The sequence below is a fragment of the Tamandua tetradactyla genome, chromosome 1 (assembly GCF_023851605.1).
Source record: "Tamandua tetradactyla isolate mTamTet1 chromosome 1, mTamTet1.pri, whole genome shotgun sequence".
Taxonomy (NCBI): Eukaryota; Metazoa; Chordata; class Mammalia; order Pilosa; family Myrmecophagidae; genus Tamandua; species Tamandua tetradactyla.
In genome coordinates this window covers 44,707,912-44,723,742 of record NC_135327.1, presented here as the reverse complement: position 1 = coordinate 44,723,742, position 15,831 = coordinate 44,707,912, and the positions used below count along the sequence as shown (strand labels likewise).

Sequence of the window (15,831 nt, the reverse complement as noted above, 5' to 3'; positions counted from 1 at the left end):
GACTATACAATACTATACAGATATATGATATATACAATTTCAGAAGAAATTGTAATCATCATGAAAGATGCTTACAGAATTATGAAATTTAAAAGCAGGAGGACACTGTGACCTCTAGATATATTGATGTATGTGTGTATACATCTGTTTATATGTATATGAGTGTACAAACATAAGATGGCAATTTGCAATATTGAGTGACTGGCTATCCCTTCACTGTAAAATCAACCATAATTCTCAGTACTTGTGTATGTTTTCTCAGTGTGTCTAAGGAAATTGTGTGTCTTTTGTAACAACTAGAAAAAATAATTTTAGGGCAGTGCACCGGTGGCTCAGTGCAGACTTCCGCCTGCCATGCTGAAGACCTGGGTTCAATTCCCTGTGCCTGCCCATATTAAAAAAAATAATAAAATAATACTAATAATTTTAAGAATAATTTACATTAGGAAAGTAAGTAATAATCAAATTCATACAAATCTAGGTTTAATTTTTGCTCCTGATCTAGGCTAACTTCAGATATGTTAAAAGTAAAAATTTGCGTATCAGCAATAAAGTTTCGAGAGGACACAAATTTGTTCTCTCTTTAAGACAAATAGCTGAGCATCTAACAATCTGCAAACAATAAAACTATATTATTGCTGCTATTGTTCAACAGTCAATTTACAAAATAAATTTTGGCTTAATCCCTAGAAAATATTCCAGATTGATGTCCCTAGACTAATTTTTGTGGAAATTAATATAAGCATTCGCTTGAGCCAAACTTAATTACCAGGATGCTAAGAAACAATCATGGGATCTATTTCCAAAGAAAAGTGAATGAATTTTTGGATTATCTGTTCTAATGGTTCCCTCCCATTAATATGGATGATTGAATTCGCTGTATGGAAAAAATATGCAAAACTGGGGGATCCTTTGTGCTCTTTTGTTCTCTCTACCAGGAAGGATTAGGGCAGAAGACGATGGGGGGGAACTCATTTAAATTGAAAATAGAGAATTAAACATAAAGCTTGCCCCCAAGGGGCCAAGAAGCAGGTTGGAAAGTGGAATGTCTCAGTGCGTTGAAGAGAAAGGGCTTCAGACTCCATGAGTCCTAACAACATACAGCAAGTCTGGGTGCAGGGGAGGAGGTGTCCCTCATCTTCATATAAAGTGCCAGATCCCAACCAGGATCAGTAAAGAGCAAATACAATCATTTCAGGATTTCAAAATTGTACTTCATTTCTTCCACAGTTTAGTTGCTTTATTTCAGAAAAATGGAAAAGAAAATAAATGTGCTTCAATTTCAAGAAAATATTGCCAAAACTGTGACACATAGCGAGACAATGCCTGAAGGACAGCAGAGGAGAGAGATAACCAGAAAAGCTTGGAAGGGTCCCTCTTCTTCAAAGGGAAGTATCAGGCCACATCATTCATGGAAAATCCCTCCTTTTTCAACAGCAACTGCAGGCTACCATCTCCTCTGGGGTCATGCCCCCTTATCAGCAGAGACCCCAGTGCCTGTTGAATTGTGATACTCACATTCCCTATTGAATTCCCCTACAAACTTATCAGGTGGGACGCTGGGACTAGGGGATACACCATTCTTTAGGCTGCCTGCTTCTACCCTCTGAATGCCCCATTCTCCCTTCATTGTCCGGATCAAGCCAGATCACAGATCAGGAGTTCCAAGTCCCAGTAGTGCACTAGGAGTAGGCGCCCTGCAGTGACAGTGACAATGGGGCTCGCTCAGTTAACTGGGACCGTCACTGCGGGTCCCTCTCAATGTCACCCACCCAATAGTGACCCCTGGGGACTGGGCACCTCCCTAGGAAACACAGCTTCATATAATGACAAAGATAGAAGGAATTTAGGAAATTATCCAGCTGAGATGATAAAATTGTAGCCCAAAGGGCTTATGGCTTGTCTGACATCCACATCTCCTTACTCCCACTTGGCAGAGTTCTCTGCAACAAATATAGAATATGGACTGTTTTCCATAGCAGTTTCCTAGTCACTAAAGGATGCAATAGCAAGTAAGATGCAGTCCCCCCTGATAACTGTTTATTTATAAAATTTGATGAATGCTGTAATAGAGGACCAATTAAATAGACCCTTATTTATTTATTAGTAGGTGCCAGGGAGAACAATATGAATAAAACAATTTCTATCCTCATGACATTCACAACATGGTAATAAAGGGAACACAAATAAAACTGTATTATAGTGAAATGAGAATAATTAACAGATGAATGGACAAAAGGCCTCAATAAACAGATGTGGAAATGACCAATTCTTTCTCATGATTCAGAGAATGTTATGCAGCAAAGATAAATTGGGGGCTGGGTGTTTAAAGATGAGAATTTTCACATGATAGAAAAGGAGACAAAAAGAGTGTTTCAGCCACTGAAACACACTCTAAGGGTACATAGAGGCAGAAAATAATGTTTTTAGGAAAGAGTGAGTTGTATACAGAGCTCAGGGAATGCTAGGTAATTTGGGCAAAAGATCAAAAGAAAAGAAAAGTTATTTAAGACGAAAGAGGTATTCAACAGTTCTATTTGTCAAGTGTTTTCCAGAGCACATGTATATTAGTAAAAAGTCACTTGATTTGACTTGATATACACACACCTTTTAGCCAGAACATTTTTCTGTTTTTAAAATTGTTTCACTATAATGATAAATTATAGACTATGCAATCATTATAAAATGCAGAATCACAAAATAAAAGTAACAAACTAAAAGCTCACCTTCAACTCAAAGACAGTGTTAACATCTGATATATAGCTTTCCAATCTTTGTCCCCACTACAAAAATTGTTTAATGTGTGTGCAGTCACAAAAAAAAAAAGAAATCATCTTCTATCTTCTACAATCCTTTTAGACCTTATAACATGTTATTTAATGGTTGCCATCATGTAAATAAAATTCTACTTATTCTTCATATAATCCCTAGACTAGAAATTCTCTATTTATACTCTGTCTTCCATATCTATCATATATTCCCGTTTCATTTTTCTCATTGCCTTTGCTTCCTTAGTAAACTTTAACTCAATAGGTTGATCTCTAAAACATCAATTTGTTAATTTATTGTGTTCTCTTTTTTATGACATCCATTGCAGATGTTAATACTGTCTCTGTATTTTTAGACTTGTGTGTGTTTTTTTTTTTGTCTCTGCCAACTTCCTTTTCATTCAGTCCATCTTTTCATTTCCCTTATTCATCAGACCTTTCACTTCTTGTATTTCATTGAAAATACAAAGACACATTCTACATTGTTTGTCTCCTGAATAAATATTTTATAGAAGTATTTTATCCCTTAGCATAATTCTCCTCATATTATGTTTCAATTCTAATAGTTCTGTTTGGAGAACTGGAACAGCTGTCAAGGCAGGATGTTTGCCAGGAGAGAAATTGAGAATATTCCCTTTACTTTCTATGCCGCTGATATCAGAAACCTTCTCTCCATTCAACCAAGCTTCTGGTGTCAGTCCCATGTTTATCTAGAGTAGATCTGGAATGCAAAACCTTTGTGGGGGTCTAGCTTTGTCGGAAATAGGGCTGATTTCCTCCAGATTCCCTGAAGTTGATTTTATAAACGTGATTTTAGAATTTTACATTTATCCTTCTTAAATTTCACCTTGTTTAATTTAGCCTATGCAGACTGTTTTAATCTTGGGCTCATTTTCCAATATATAAGCTATCCTCAGTTTCCTGTCATCTAAAAATCTGATAAAAGTGAATATTTCAAAAAGGTTCACATCTGAACAAATGTGACCTTTTCCCAAATTTAATGCCTGAATGTTCCTGCAATTGTCTACCTTATGAGGACAAGCACTGCATCTATCTTTTAAAGATATTCCCAGCACCTGTCATGTCTGCCAATTAGTGACACTCAACACATTGTATGGCGAACGAACAGTAGCAGGGTGCTGGGCGCTGAGTCATGCCGCCCACCGAGTCCTAACCCTCGGTCTGTGAGTGTGAACCCATGTGATAGAGGATTGCTGCAACTCTTTAGACTCCAGGCAAAAGCAAGCCTGCCAATATCATGATGCTGGACTTGTAGCCTCCAAAACCAGGAGACAATAAGTCCCTGTTGTTTAAGCTAACCCATTGTGTGGTAGGTGTCATAGGAGCTCTGGCAGACTAAGTCACAGGGTATCATCCCTATATATGGCAACCACAAGTGAAAAGGATGGAAACAGATTTATCATGGCTTTCTCCTCCATATTAAAGAATTTTGTGACTGTAATAACATGCCAGAGTCTAAAGAATAATGGGGGCAAATGGAATTCTCATGCATTTCTGGCGGGAGTATAAAAATAGGACAAGTCCTTTACAACACCTTTGGGCAGAAGCCAATAAAGCTAACAACTTCTCTCCTATTTTTTAGCAATTTCACTCCTGCATTTATACCCAGCTGGTGTGAGTACATATCTCAACCAAGAAAACTTACACAAGAATGTTGTTAGGAGTGTTTTCACAACTAAAACTAAAAACAATTCAATGCCCAGATTATATAGCATATTTAGACAGTGGAATAATATAGTCAATAAAAAAGAACAAACATATGGATATGTGCAACAACTGGGATTAATCTCACAGACATAGTGCTGTGTTGAAAAAATCAGACACAAAACAGCACATACTGTATAGTTCTGCTAAAATGAACCTCAAAAACTGACAAAATGTTACCTTTTACTTGTGTGTGGGATGGGAGGGAGCCACTTGGGTGAGAAATGCTCTCAATTTGGGTAGTGATTGCACAGGAAGATGTGTGTATGCACATAAAAAGTAATAAAGCTGGGCACTTAATTTATATGCTTTTTATATGCAAGTTATGCCTCAATTTACAAATTAAAAGACATTTTTCAGTTAAAACACAAAGGAAAAAGAGACTGGTAGTCAGACCTAGTTATGACTTTTGAAAGCAGAACAGGGGTTACATTACTTATTTTACAGGACTGATGTGATGACTGGAGATAACATATGTGAAGCTTCCAGGCAAATCCTGGCATGTTGTACGAGATCTGTAATTTGAAAGTACACTTATATCCTCTAGGCCAATGTTTCTTGAATTGTGATATACATACAAGTCACCTGGAGATCTTTTTAAGGCAGACTGATTCTGTAGGTCTCAGATGAGGGCCTAATACCCTACATTTTTTAAATGCAGTTTGTCCATGCTCCTAAGGCACTGGGGAGAAACTGAATGTTTATTAGCCAGAGAAATATCTTGATCAAATCCACATTTTAAAAGATATTTCTGCTAGCAATTCACAAGATAGAATTCAGGAGAACAAAAATGGTAGGTGTTGGTTCAAGAGAGAGATGATGAATCCCTGAACAAGGAAAGGGCACTTAGGAACGAAAAGCAGGAAAAGAGAAACATTTACAGAATCATCAAGACTTGGTATTTCATTGAATTTGGGGAGTGATGAGAAAGTCATCAAGAACAGCTTGAGGTTTCTAGTTTCACTGATCAGATAAATATGCACTACATGTGATTATGTTATCAGATCCTTGTGATTAAAATTTGAGCACATGAGAAATTAGACTATGACAAAAAAAAAAAAAACCGTTTTTTTTTTTTTTTGAGTCTGAGTATGCTAGCAGAGAATGAACCAAGGAACAATGCTGTAGAGGATGGTTAAAAACAGTTGTATCAGGTGGGCCATGGTGGCTCAGCAGGCAGAGTTCTTGCCTACCATGCCAGAGACCCGGGTTTGATTTCCAGTACCTGCCATGCGAAAAAAAAAAGAAAAGAACAGTTATATCAAAGAGGAAGCTATGATGATGAGGGCCTGTGTATGTCAGCTTTGCTGCAGAACAAATAAGCCCCCAATTCCCACTACAATAAAAAAGTTTGCTGTGACTACACCACACGTCTTCATTCTAGAATCTAGGCTGAAGATGCTTATGCTCTTATAGGAGCAAGATAGCTGGCGAAAACATGCAATGGATCGCAATGATTTTGCTCAAATGGCAGTACACATTATATCTGTTCTGTGCCATTTCCTAAACTAAGTCACATGGACAAGCCTAGTGTCAATGGGGTAGGAATATATGCACGTCCTACAGTGGGTACTGTAGGTCACAGGGCCACAAGCAGGGGACTATAATCCTCTTACAGAAAAGGATAGGAAAAACTTGGAACAATAATGTAATCTGCCACAGGGGTGTACCCAGCCAAAGAGCCCAAGCTCCTCTGCACCGGCTTGTCCCTATAACAAACCATAGCTATGGAGTAGTTAATTGTTTTAATTCAACAGTTAAATATCTTCAACACAAAATATTTCATTAGCAAGAGGCAAAATGGACAGATTTCAATTTCCTCTCTTAATGAGCACTTAAATGTTCTAAACTCTACAGGGGAGGTTAGGGGAGTAACCAGGGGGGTGGGGGAAAAAACCATTACTAGATAATCAGCCTCGGAGTAATCAAGAGTTGGCTGAATTCTCTCCTGACCTTCACTATATTTAGTAGGTATCTTAAGAGAATGATTGAGCTGTCATGCCAACCAATTCCTCTGTGCTCCCATTACTCAAATTATTTTATGTTCTGTTGATGGTGGAATCAAAGTATAAGTAGTATTTTTGGAAATTGCAAGTGTATGTTGTAGAAATGACATTTTTCCGGGAATATTCAAATAGGAAATGTCTATACCATAGAGAGAGATTAAGGGTAGTTAAATCATACAATCCAGAAATAATTTTAAACTTCTCAACTGCCAAATTGTATCCGTATACATCCAGTACACTGATAAGCTAAGCACTAAATTACACCAATTAGTTCCAAGAAGAGATTTGCCCAAATTATGTGGTTATGAATGATCAATTTGTTTGACGATTTGAAAAAAATCTTCACACACCCCGCCCACTTAGTTCAAACCTGTTCTCTACCTTTCTACATGATTAAAGCATGGTTTTTGACGGTTTTGCTTTTCTCAAACCAAGAATAAAGCTGTGGTCATACATATCACATTTATTTTTCAATCACTGTTTTAACAGGACAAGAAAATGATTCAACAAAGAATGAAGCGAAAATTGAGACAGAATCCCAGAGCTCATATATGGAAACAGAAGGTATTGAAACTAGAATATATTGTTATTAGAAAACAAGATGATACAATGAACCATGGCTTCTACATATACTTCTATGTGGGGTGGTGTGCAAGTGTGTTTTAGATAATGACTACTGGAGAATGGAAATAGTATTTGCTTTGTGTGCCTGTTGAAACTGGAAAGAAAAAATACTTTTGATGCTGAAATCACTGTGTTTGATTAATGATCCCAATCAAAACATTCCTGAGTATTCATTGGTCTCATTCTATTTAGAGCGTTCATCAAACCAAGAGAATGCCACAATTGTTGAGGAACCAGAAGAGATTCCAATAGCAGATGACCGAGAAGAAAAAGGTGATAAAAAAGGTAGGACTGCTCTTCAATTAAACTTTTAAGAATAGAGAGTTTCATTAGATTTCTACGAAGAATTCAACCTTCAGAATTATCCTCATGCAATTGCAATCTGGAAAAGGGGAAGAGTAAAATTTTTTTTAACTTGAACCTATCTTTGAGAGTAAAATAAAATTGAGTAGTACCAGAAGATAAACTCCAAAAACGATTTTCCCCTTGAAATATGAACTAAAGGGAAAAGTCATACAAAATCTTAAACAGCTTTAAAACAAATAGATCAACCTTTTTTGTTATTGATTTCATTCTTCCTTCATCTGATAGCAAAGAAGCAGTTTATGTAAAATATGTTCATTATATGAAACTTATAACTTACAAATTTCATACACTAATACTGAGATGCCTTATAATCAAATACTGTTTTAAAACCCAAGTGAGAATTATAATCATTTCTGAAGACATAGGGAAAATGGACACTTAGCATGTGGAGCAAGAAGCTGATATATTGGAGCAAAGATAGCAATCTTTTTTTAAAAATCTCTTAAAAAACTGTTTATGAGAGAAATTTAGCTTTTATTGAAGAACTTGAAGAATTCAATTTTCAAATATAAAGCAATCTCTTAGAAGTTCATGCAATAATTTGTCTGCTACACTGTATCATAAATCATGCAATTCTTAAATATGTATTTGCAAAGCAATTTCAGAGTAATAATTTCACAGGCCTTGTTTATAGAACACAATAATCAATTTTGTTTCTAAATTAAAACGCAGACATGATCTCAATTGAAAATCAGTTCAGTAGTAACTTCATACTCCAAATTATGAACTGTTGTTGGCAGGGGCATTGACACAATGTAATTGTTAAGCCATGTTAGTGATTTTGACATTTTGTCCCTCCCTGCCTTTATACTACAATATTCTTCCCTGCCTATGATTCTAATAATGTTTCTATGCCGCAAATCCTAGTTCAGATTTAAGACCCCATGTTCCTGGCAAGTCAGGTAAATGGTATATATGTAGTATGTATGTCTGACAATGATAATAAGATTGCTACAAACCCTCATTTTAGATTGAGGCATACTTCTAATGTGTACTTCTAACATGCAAAATATACAATGCCATGAAATTAACTTGTATATTGTGCCTCTAGGAACACAAATGGTAAATGTACTGGCACATTAATTACCTTCTCTTTAGCTTACATCCCATAAGGATATAGCTTGTATTCAGCATGCATGGACATGTTATCCTTCTCCCAGTGGCCTGCCCAGCCTTTACACTCCTCTAATTACTGAAGAGTTAGGTACCCATTTTATCCTCTTCCTTCCAGGTATGCGGATCCTCTTTTGTAATTGGGGGCATGGCACATGGGAAAGCAGAGAGGTCAAATCCTGCTACTCGCTTATAGTAACTTTGAAGTTAAATTTCTTGATGAAAATTTGACTTTTCACTGTAGGAGGCCAAATGCCTACGGGCTTGAATTAACCTTAACATTTCCCCTTCCCTTCTTCAGCACAGATACTTAATGTGGCCCCTGCTTTGAATCTTCCTTGTGTTTAAGTTTGAAATAATTTTAAATGCTTTGCCTTTACTATCTTATTCTTTGCTTCAAGCTAAGCAGTAAAAGCTATTCTCCTGTTACACAAAAGAAGAATAGCTGAAGAAAGGGAGGCAATGGGAGGTCTTGGTCCAGATGTAGGCTGCCCACCATCACCAACCTCCCCGGCCCCACTCCCCACCACTGACAGAAGGAGTGACCTTGGGCAAATGACTTCCTCTCCAGTTGCTTCCATTTCCTCATCTGTAAAATGGCCATGACAAAAGTACCAATCTCACAGGGTGAAAATGTTGTAAATTTTTAAAGCAATTTGCAACAGTACCGAGCACATAGAAAGCACTAAGTGTTATGTATTCATAATTTGATAAATTGATGACAAAATCAAGAAGAGAATGCACTGGAATTGGGAGTTCCCTAAATTTACTCACTGTCCTTCCTAACTTAATCCATAACAACTTCTCCTGTTCTAAACCATCCTTCAACAACAAAACATTCTGCACATTTATTTGCACCATTGTCTCCTGCAAGTACTGTCTATAAGGCTCTAAACTCTTAGCATTGCTGCATATTTTATCCTTTAAAGATAGAAAAAGAATGAAAGGTGGCATGGAAGGCAGTTTTTCTTCATTCATAGACTCCTTTCTTTGCATCAAAATTCTGTTCCTCTTCTTGAAAAAGACTGATTCAACCATAATTTCTACTTTTAAACAAAGTTGACTTTGAGAGAGATCCATGGAAGAAAGGAAGCAAATAAATTCAAACAAATTTTTTTTATAAATCCTTTCATTTATATCATCACTAGAGAGTCCTTTCTGAGAAAATGTTGAGAGCATAGCTCCAGGCTTTGTGTATAATCACAAGGTCTCTTAATGGAAAGTTGTACATATGTATTAAGAATGGCCCCTGTCTATAAATAAAAATGAATGAGTAATCTAATACATTTGTAGAGATATTCTTTATAGCTTCAGAAATATTGGTACTCTTTTATTGCAAGACGTTTTCTAAGGAGGGAGGAAAATGATTCCTTTCACAAAAAACAAATTCTAGGCCTAGAAAATGTGTATCTTTTTTCCTCATTTTGTAGCATTTTATAAGATTAGAAAATGTAGGCAATCTTTAGGACACATCTTCCACAGCTCCCAGGTGTATGGGCACAGATGTTGCAACATTAAGTTTTAAAACTAGCTCTATCAAAATATGATTTTTGAAAAGGAGGAAAAATATTCAGCAGAAGTTCATGCTGATAAAATCACACAATACTGCAATGGACATGTCCCTGGGAGAACTAAAAAACAAAAATTTCAACAGGCATAAAGTGAGATTTCACATATGGCAGCTTTTCTCATAGCCATGTTGCCTCTTCCTTAATGAGTCCTGTTATATGCTTTCTCAGCAGGACCTGCAGCACATATGAAATCCAGTGAAATAACATCATTTAGGTTAATAACCAAAGAGAAAAGTAATATTATAGGAGATCTCCTCTAAAAAAGGCCTCTTTTTTTTAGCATGAGATATAAGGTCAAATTAAAATATCTCTAAATCTTAACTCTACCAACATTGTGACATTATTATATAATTTCGATTCTATTTTAGTGTGAATATATACTAGTTTTTTTCTCACAGTGTTATATAGACTGCAGCTATGGACTGAAGTCCTAACCCTGGTCCTATAAATGTGTAGTCATTTGTAAATAGGATCTTTGAAGATTTTATTAGCTCAGGTGAGGCCAAGTTGAATCACAGAGGGCCTTAATTCAATAAGCAGAGGAAATTGGGCATAGCCAGGGAATAGGAGACAGGAAGAGACAGATGGCTATGTGATGGAGGTACAGATTCAGTTAGCCAGCACTCCACCACCAGAACGTCACACGCTTCAGAGAAAGCATAGCTTGCAAAACACCTTAATTTCAAACTTCTAACCTCCAAAACTGTGAGACGATAAATGCCTGTTATTCAAGCCAACCAGTATGAGGTATGTTAGATTAGGGCAATTAAGACAAATACATACATTTTGTCCCAGTTATTTTTCTTCAGTCAAGTAATATGTATAAAAGGAAATAGTAACCCTCTATTTATTTAAGGCTGATCAAAATGTTAATGGAGAGGTAAGGTGTATTACAGTTTAAGGTTGTCTTAGAAAAAGACAGACGCATGCAGTCATGCAAGTAGAGAGTGATGATCAAGCCGGCAATGAATATATCATGTTGGTAGACTCATAGTGGCTTCTGAGCAGCATGACCACGTGACCTTGTGCAGCAAGAGCTGTGGCTTTTTATCTCTGGCTTCTTGATTCCTGGCAAATCTAACTGCTGTGAACCCCATTGTGAGGTAATAAAATGAGGGGGCGTGAACTCAATAACACAGTTATGAAGTTCTCCAATTTTATGAATTTGCTCTGAAGGCCAATTCTGCAGAATCATGTTTTTGATGAAACAAGGTGGGTGGGGGGAGACATGGGAGAGAATGGTCATCAATATGCAGAGGACTAGATTTTGCCCAGTTTTATTTATTATCTTTTATTGATAAAAATTTGGAGGTGCCTGAGACCAGGGCAAAAGATCAGCCCAATTAGCAATGTTTTATATTTGGTCTTCCACAATAATTAGGTAGCTGATTATTTCCTGAAGATACGACAAATAAGGAAAAATGGCTTGGTGCTCAATGAGATTTACTCACAAACTTTGCTTAGAACACAGCTGGATTTCCATCACCATCTTTCTTAGTTCCCATGGGAGACATTTTCTTGTAGCTCTTCTGGCCAGTGCTTCATCTGTCAGTGGCCACATTGTTAGCGAGCTGCTTTCTCTTCTGCCCCCACCAATCGAGTTCATTAGGGATTTACTGTGTCCATAAAGCACCACTAGACAGCTGTCAGTGTTTTCTACCACTGGTAGGATTCTGGTACTGCTGACCGAGCCTTTACCCCTCTCCTTGAAGAGCAGCACACACCTGCACCAGCAGTGCAGCAACTCACAGAGGGTGAGACACTCGGGTTTCCATGATCCAGACCCTTGCAACAGAGAACTGTGTTTTGATTCATACAAAATATATGGATTTGCTTCATAAGCAGTGAACTTACTGGAACTTTGCATTTTCAGAAAGTCTTTGTATCTCATCTTTTCAAATTGTCAACTTTAGTAATGCTGTATTTTTTTAAATTAGCAGCATCTTAAATTCATTTTCTAGGGCAGTTCCATTTTCAGATGGTTCTCTTCTATTACACTCTTTCTTTCCTGATCATATTTTGTGGCTAGAATTTGTTTCCCACACACACATTTTTGTGGGAGACATGAATCAATCCCTAACAACAACTAATGAAAAGATTTAAGTTTTAATTGCATCTAAGCTTAAAATTCTTTTCACATATACTATCCTTAAATATTAAAGCAAATCAGCCTGTTTTAAAGACAGTGAATATAATTCGAACAGTTGATGACATGTTTATTATATTCTCCTTCCTCCCCAAGATCTGCTAAATTGTAGGTTTCAGAAGAGTAAAACCATGATACTCATATACCTATATAATAAATATATGTACAAGATTCTCTTGAATCATTAATTAATGAGGGAACCAATAAGAAGTAAAAACTTGTTTAAAGGGGAATTTGAAATATACATACTTGTGCATGCACTCAAAATACACACATAATCATGAATAGTTAATAAACCTAAACCTAAACACATACATGCAATTCGGAAGTACTGAAATTTGCACAACTGGTTAATGGCATAAGGCAATAAAATATATCCTTTTTTCTCTTCCAAACCAAAGTCATTTGTATTGCTATGGACAAGTCCTAACATTTCCCAATGCTGATGTGTAAAACAGCTTTGTCAATAGAAAGAAAGTCGAAGGAATAACACCTTTATAGAATCAGATAATCCCACGTGACATGCTGGAAACACCCAGGGAACTCTTTTGTCTATCTCCAAGTCTTAGACAAAATGTTTCTTAGCAGTATACTGAAAGCAAACAGTTCTTTTTTTCCTCTTGTTATCCATCTCACTGTATTCATCAATGTTGGGCAGGTGTAACAAGCAGTGATAAAATACCAAGGCAGCATTGGGGTAAGGAAGTAGCCTATAATTGCATCTCTAAGATTGGAGTTCACTTGCTATTATTTTGTTCCAAGAGCTGCTACTCTAAACACTGCACTTCATCTTCTGAGATGTCTCAATTGTAAGAGACACCATCATTTTATATATCATTGAGTTTTTTTCTTTTAAATCCTGCCAATTAAAGTAAGATACAGCTTTATCATTTAGGTTTTTCATTTTGTATTTATTGAAAGAACTCTTTTAGACTAAGTGAGATAAAGAACTTTATCATATATCACTTCAGAAGATATATAAATAGAGAGTTACAAGGGAAATACTTTAAAGTATTGCAAAAACTTCATCTGATTTGATTTCCCACTTCTATGAAAGTCATAAGTGTCTGTGTTTTTTTCATACAGTATTATCTTCCATGTCATCAAAATTTTGATGGTGCAGAATTTAAGAGTCCATAAAAGAATTAAAAATCATTGGCAGTGTATTTAAGCCTGCCTTGCTATTATGCAGAGCTAGCCTAAATTATTTGCTTTACTTAGAAACTGTTGCTAAAACCCATTTGATTCATCATCTCCCTAACTACCATGGATATTCATCCATGCATTGAGACCCACTCTCAAAGCTTGTGTAGTTTTGTTCTTAATGTTTGTGAAGGTATCAGTATAGTCAATTCCATCACCATGCCTTCTGACCAAAGGAAAAAAAATTACTTTATGATCACTATTTCAGAGATGTTAAAATGTGGAAAGAAGTAAAGCTTAGTACTTATGAAATACGATATTTTTTCCACATGGTAAATGGCATCAAGTCTAGATGAGGAAAACTTGATTAGAGGTGAGATAATCGAGATTTTTTTTTCTACCAACTCAGAAAGCTAATTAACAGTGGGATTTCTTGCCAATATATTGGTCTGTCTACTGAACATTGTACAAATAAGAGTGATACATTTTTTTCATTCAGTAATTCAAAAGATATTGAGCAGCTATAAGAAACTATTTAGGATTTGAGCTAGAGTTGAACACCTAAATAAAGCCCCTGCAGGGCTCTCTCCAAATATCTGCCAAGACACAGGATGAGAGTCCAGACAATGGCCTACCCCACCCCGACCCCTTCTTTTTCTATTTTCTCCTTCCTGTGGCACCATCTACATGTCCAACCTCTATACTCCTTGAAAACAGCAACTTTTAGCCAAAACTCAGGTGCGTGGGACAACACCTCCAAAGAAGAGATTTGCCTTGGTCCTATAAGAAGGTTCAAGTCATTGAGGCTAGAAATTCTGACGTCCTAGGTATTCAAAGCATGGTGGGATTATCTCCTTGGCCTCAACAGATACCTCTTCTCATGGGGAGGGACATGGCCAGAATAGGACCAGAGAGGAACCTTTAAATCTGCGGGGCGAGGGAACTGGTTGCCTAAGCCTAAGGGTGGTAAAAGCCCTTGCTATCATCCCAGTCAGGGAGATAATCAATAAACAAACACCATAATGTCATACCAAAACAGGGTAAGTGACAGGAAACGGTAGTTATAGTATTTTAGGTAAAGTGTTTAAAGATGGCATTTAAACAGAGAGTGAGGAAGTGAGCCATGTGAAGTTCTGAAGCTAGAGCATGCTAATGAGATGTGAAAACAAGTGTAAAGATCCTGAGCTGCAAAGAAGCTTGACATGTTCAAAGACCAGCAAGAACACCAGTGTGGCTGGAATGGAGTTATTGAGCCAGAAGAGATAGGAGCGAAAGCTCTAGACTGGAGCTGGAGCAAGCAGAACCATGAGCTGTGCTAGGGGCATGCATCCTGGAGGCTTGTGGTGACGCAGTGCAGCAGATGACTTTGTTCATAACTGTTTACTGTGCCCTTCATGTGACGCTATAAAGTCTAGTTAATAAGGGCCATATACATATTACATTTAATATACTCTGCTAGCCTTTGGTATAGAATTCATATGGAAGGGGAAAAAAAGCAGAAGAAACATGAATTATATATATATATATATATATATATATAAGTAAATTATATATGTATGTATGTGTATGTATTTTATATGGCCAATATTCAAAAGACAGTATTTAAGTTGTGGTTTTACATTGGCTTGCTGTAACCACAAGTAAGCTGTTAAACCACCAGAAGCCTTTTTCTTCTGAGAGAGAGAGATGTCCTGATTTTCACCCTGCTGCTCAGAATTGTTAAGATCAAATGAAACACTGTTTACAAGAATGACTTGTGGCTTATAGCAGGGTTTGGCAAAGTGATCTATGGGCCAGTTCTGGCCCACGGCCTATTTTTGTATAGCCCGTGAGCCAAGAGTGACTATCACATCTTTAAGTGGTCGAGCAAAACAAAAAAAAGGAATAATTGGTGACATGTGGAAATTATATGAAATTCAAATTTTAGTGTCTATGAATAAAGTTATATTAGAACCACAAAGCCTAAAATATTTACTACCTGGCCTTTTGCTATGCCAACCACAAGTCTATAGCATCTATATGAATATAGCCCAACTTATCCCGAATCCAAAGCCCCTCATTTCATGCAAGAACTCCCAAACTATGCAGTCTTTATCATCACACACAAATATATGTGCATGACCTTGGAACGTTTGCTGGTTCTGGGAACACAGGTCTGTTCCCACAATGCTGTGCCCTCCTGTTCCATGCCCAGTCCTACTTGTTGGACTGGGAGAAAATGGTTCCAGCTGATGTTAATCTCTGTTAGAGGGGTCCCAGAGCAGTGTGGCTTGCACCCCAAGGTTTCTTAACTTTACCCATGCACAGGAACATCCTTCACTTTCCCCAGCACAAAGACCTGCACCCAGGAAGTCAAGCCATGGGTAAAT

The 15,831-nt window shown here is 37.0% G+C and overlaps 1 protein-coding gene across 3 annotated transcripts in view; it reads left to right on the top strand.

The window, feature by feature from the left end:
• MACROD2 (mono-ADP ribosylhydrolase 2) overlaps positions 1 to 15,831 on the top strand; it is a 2,249,967-nt gene that overhangs the window by 2,138,474 nt on the left and 95,662 nt on the right. For all 3 annotated transcript variants that reach the window (XM_077115113.1, XM_077115111.1, XM_077115108.1), the window contains 2 exons: positions 6,989 to 7,063; positions 7,316 to 7,408. In XM_077115113.1, coding sequence (XP_076971228.1) covers positions 6,989 to 7,063; positions 7,316 to 7,408 — 168 coding nt within the window. The remainder of the gene's footprint in view (positions 1 to 6,988; positions 7,064 to 7,315; positions 7,409 to 15,831) is intronic.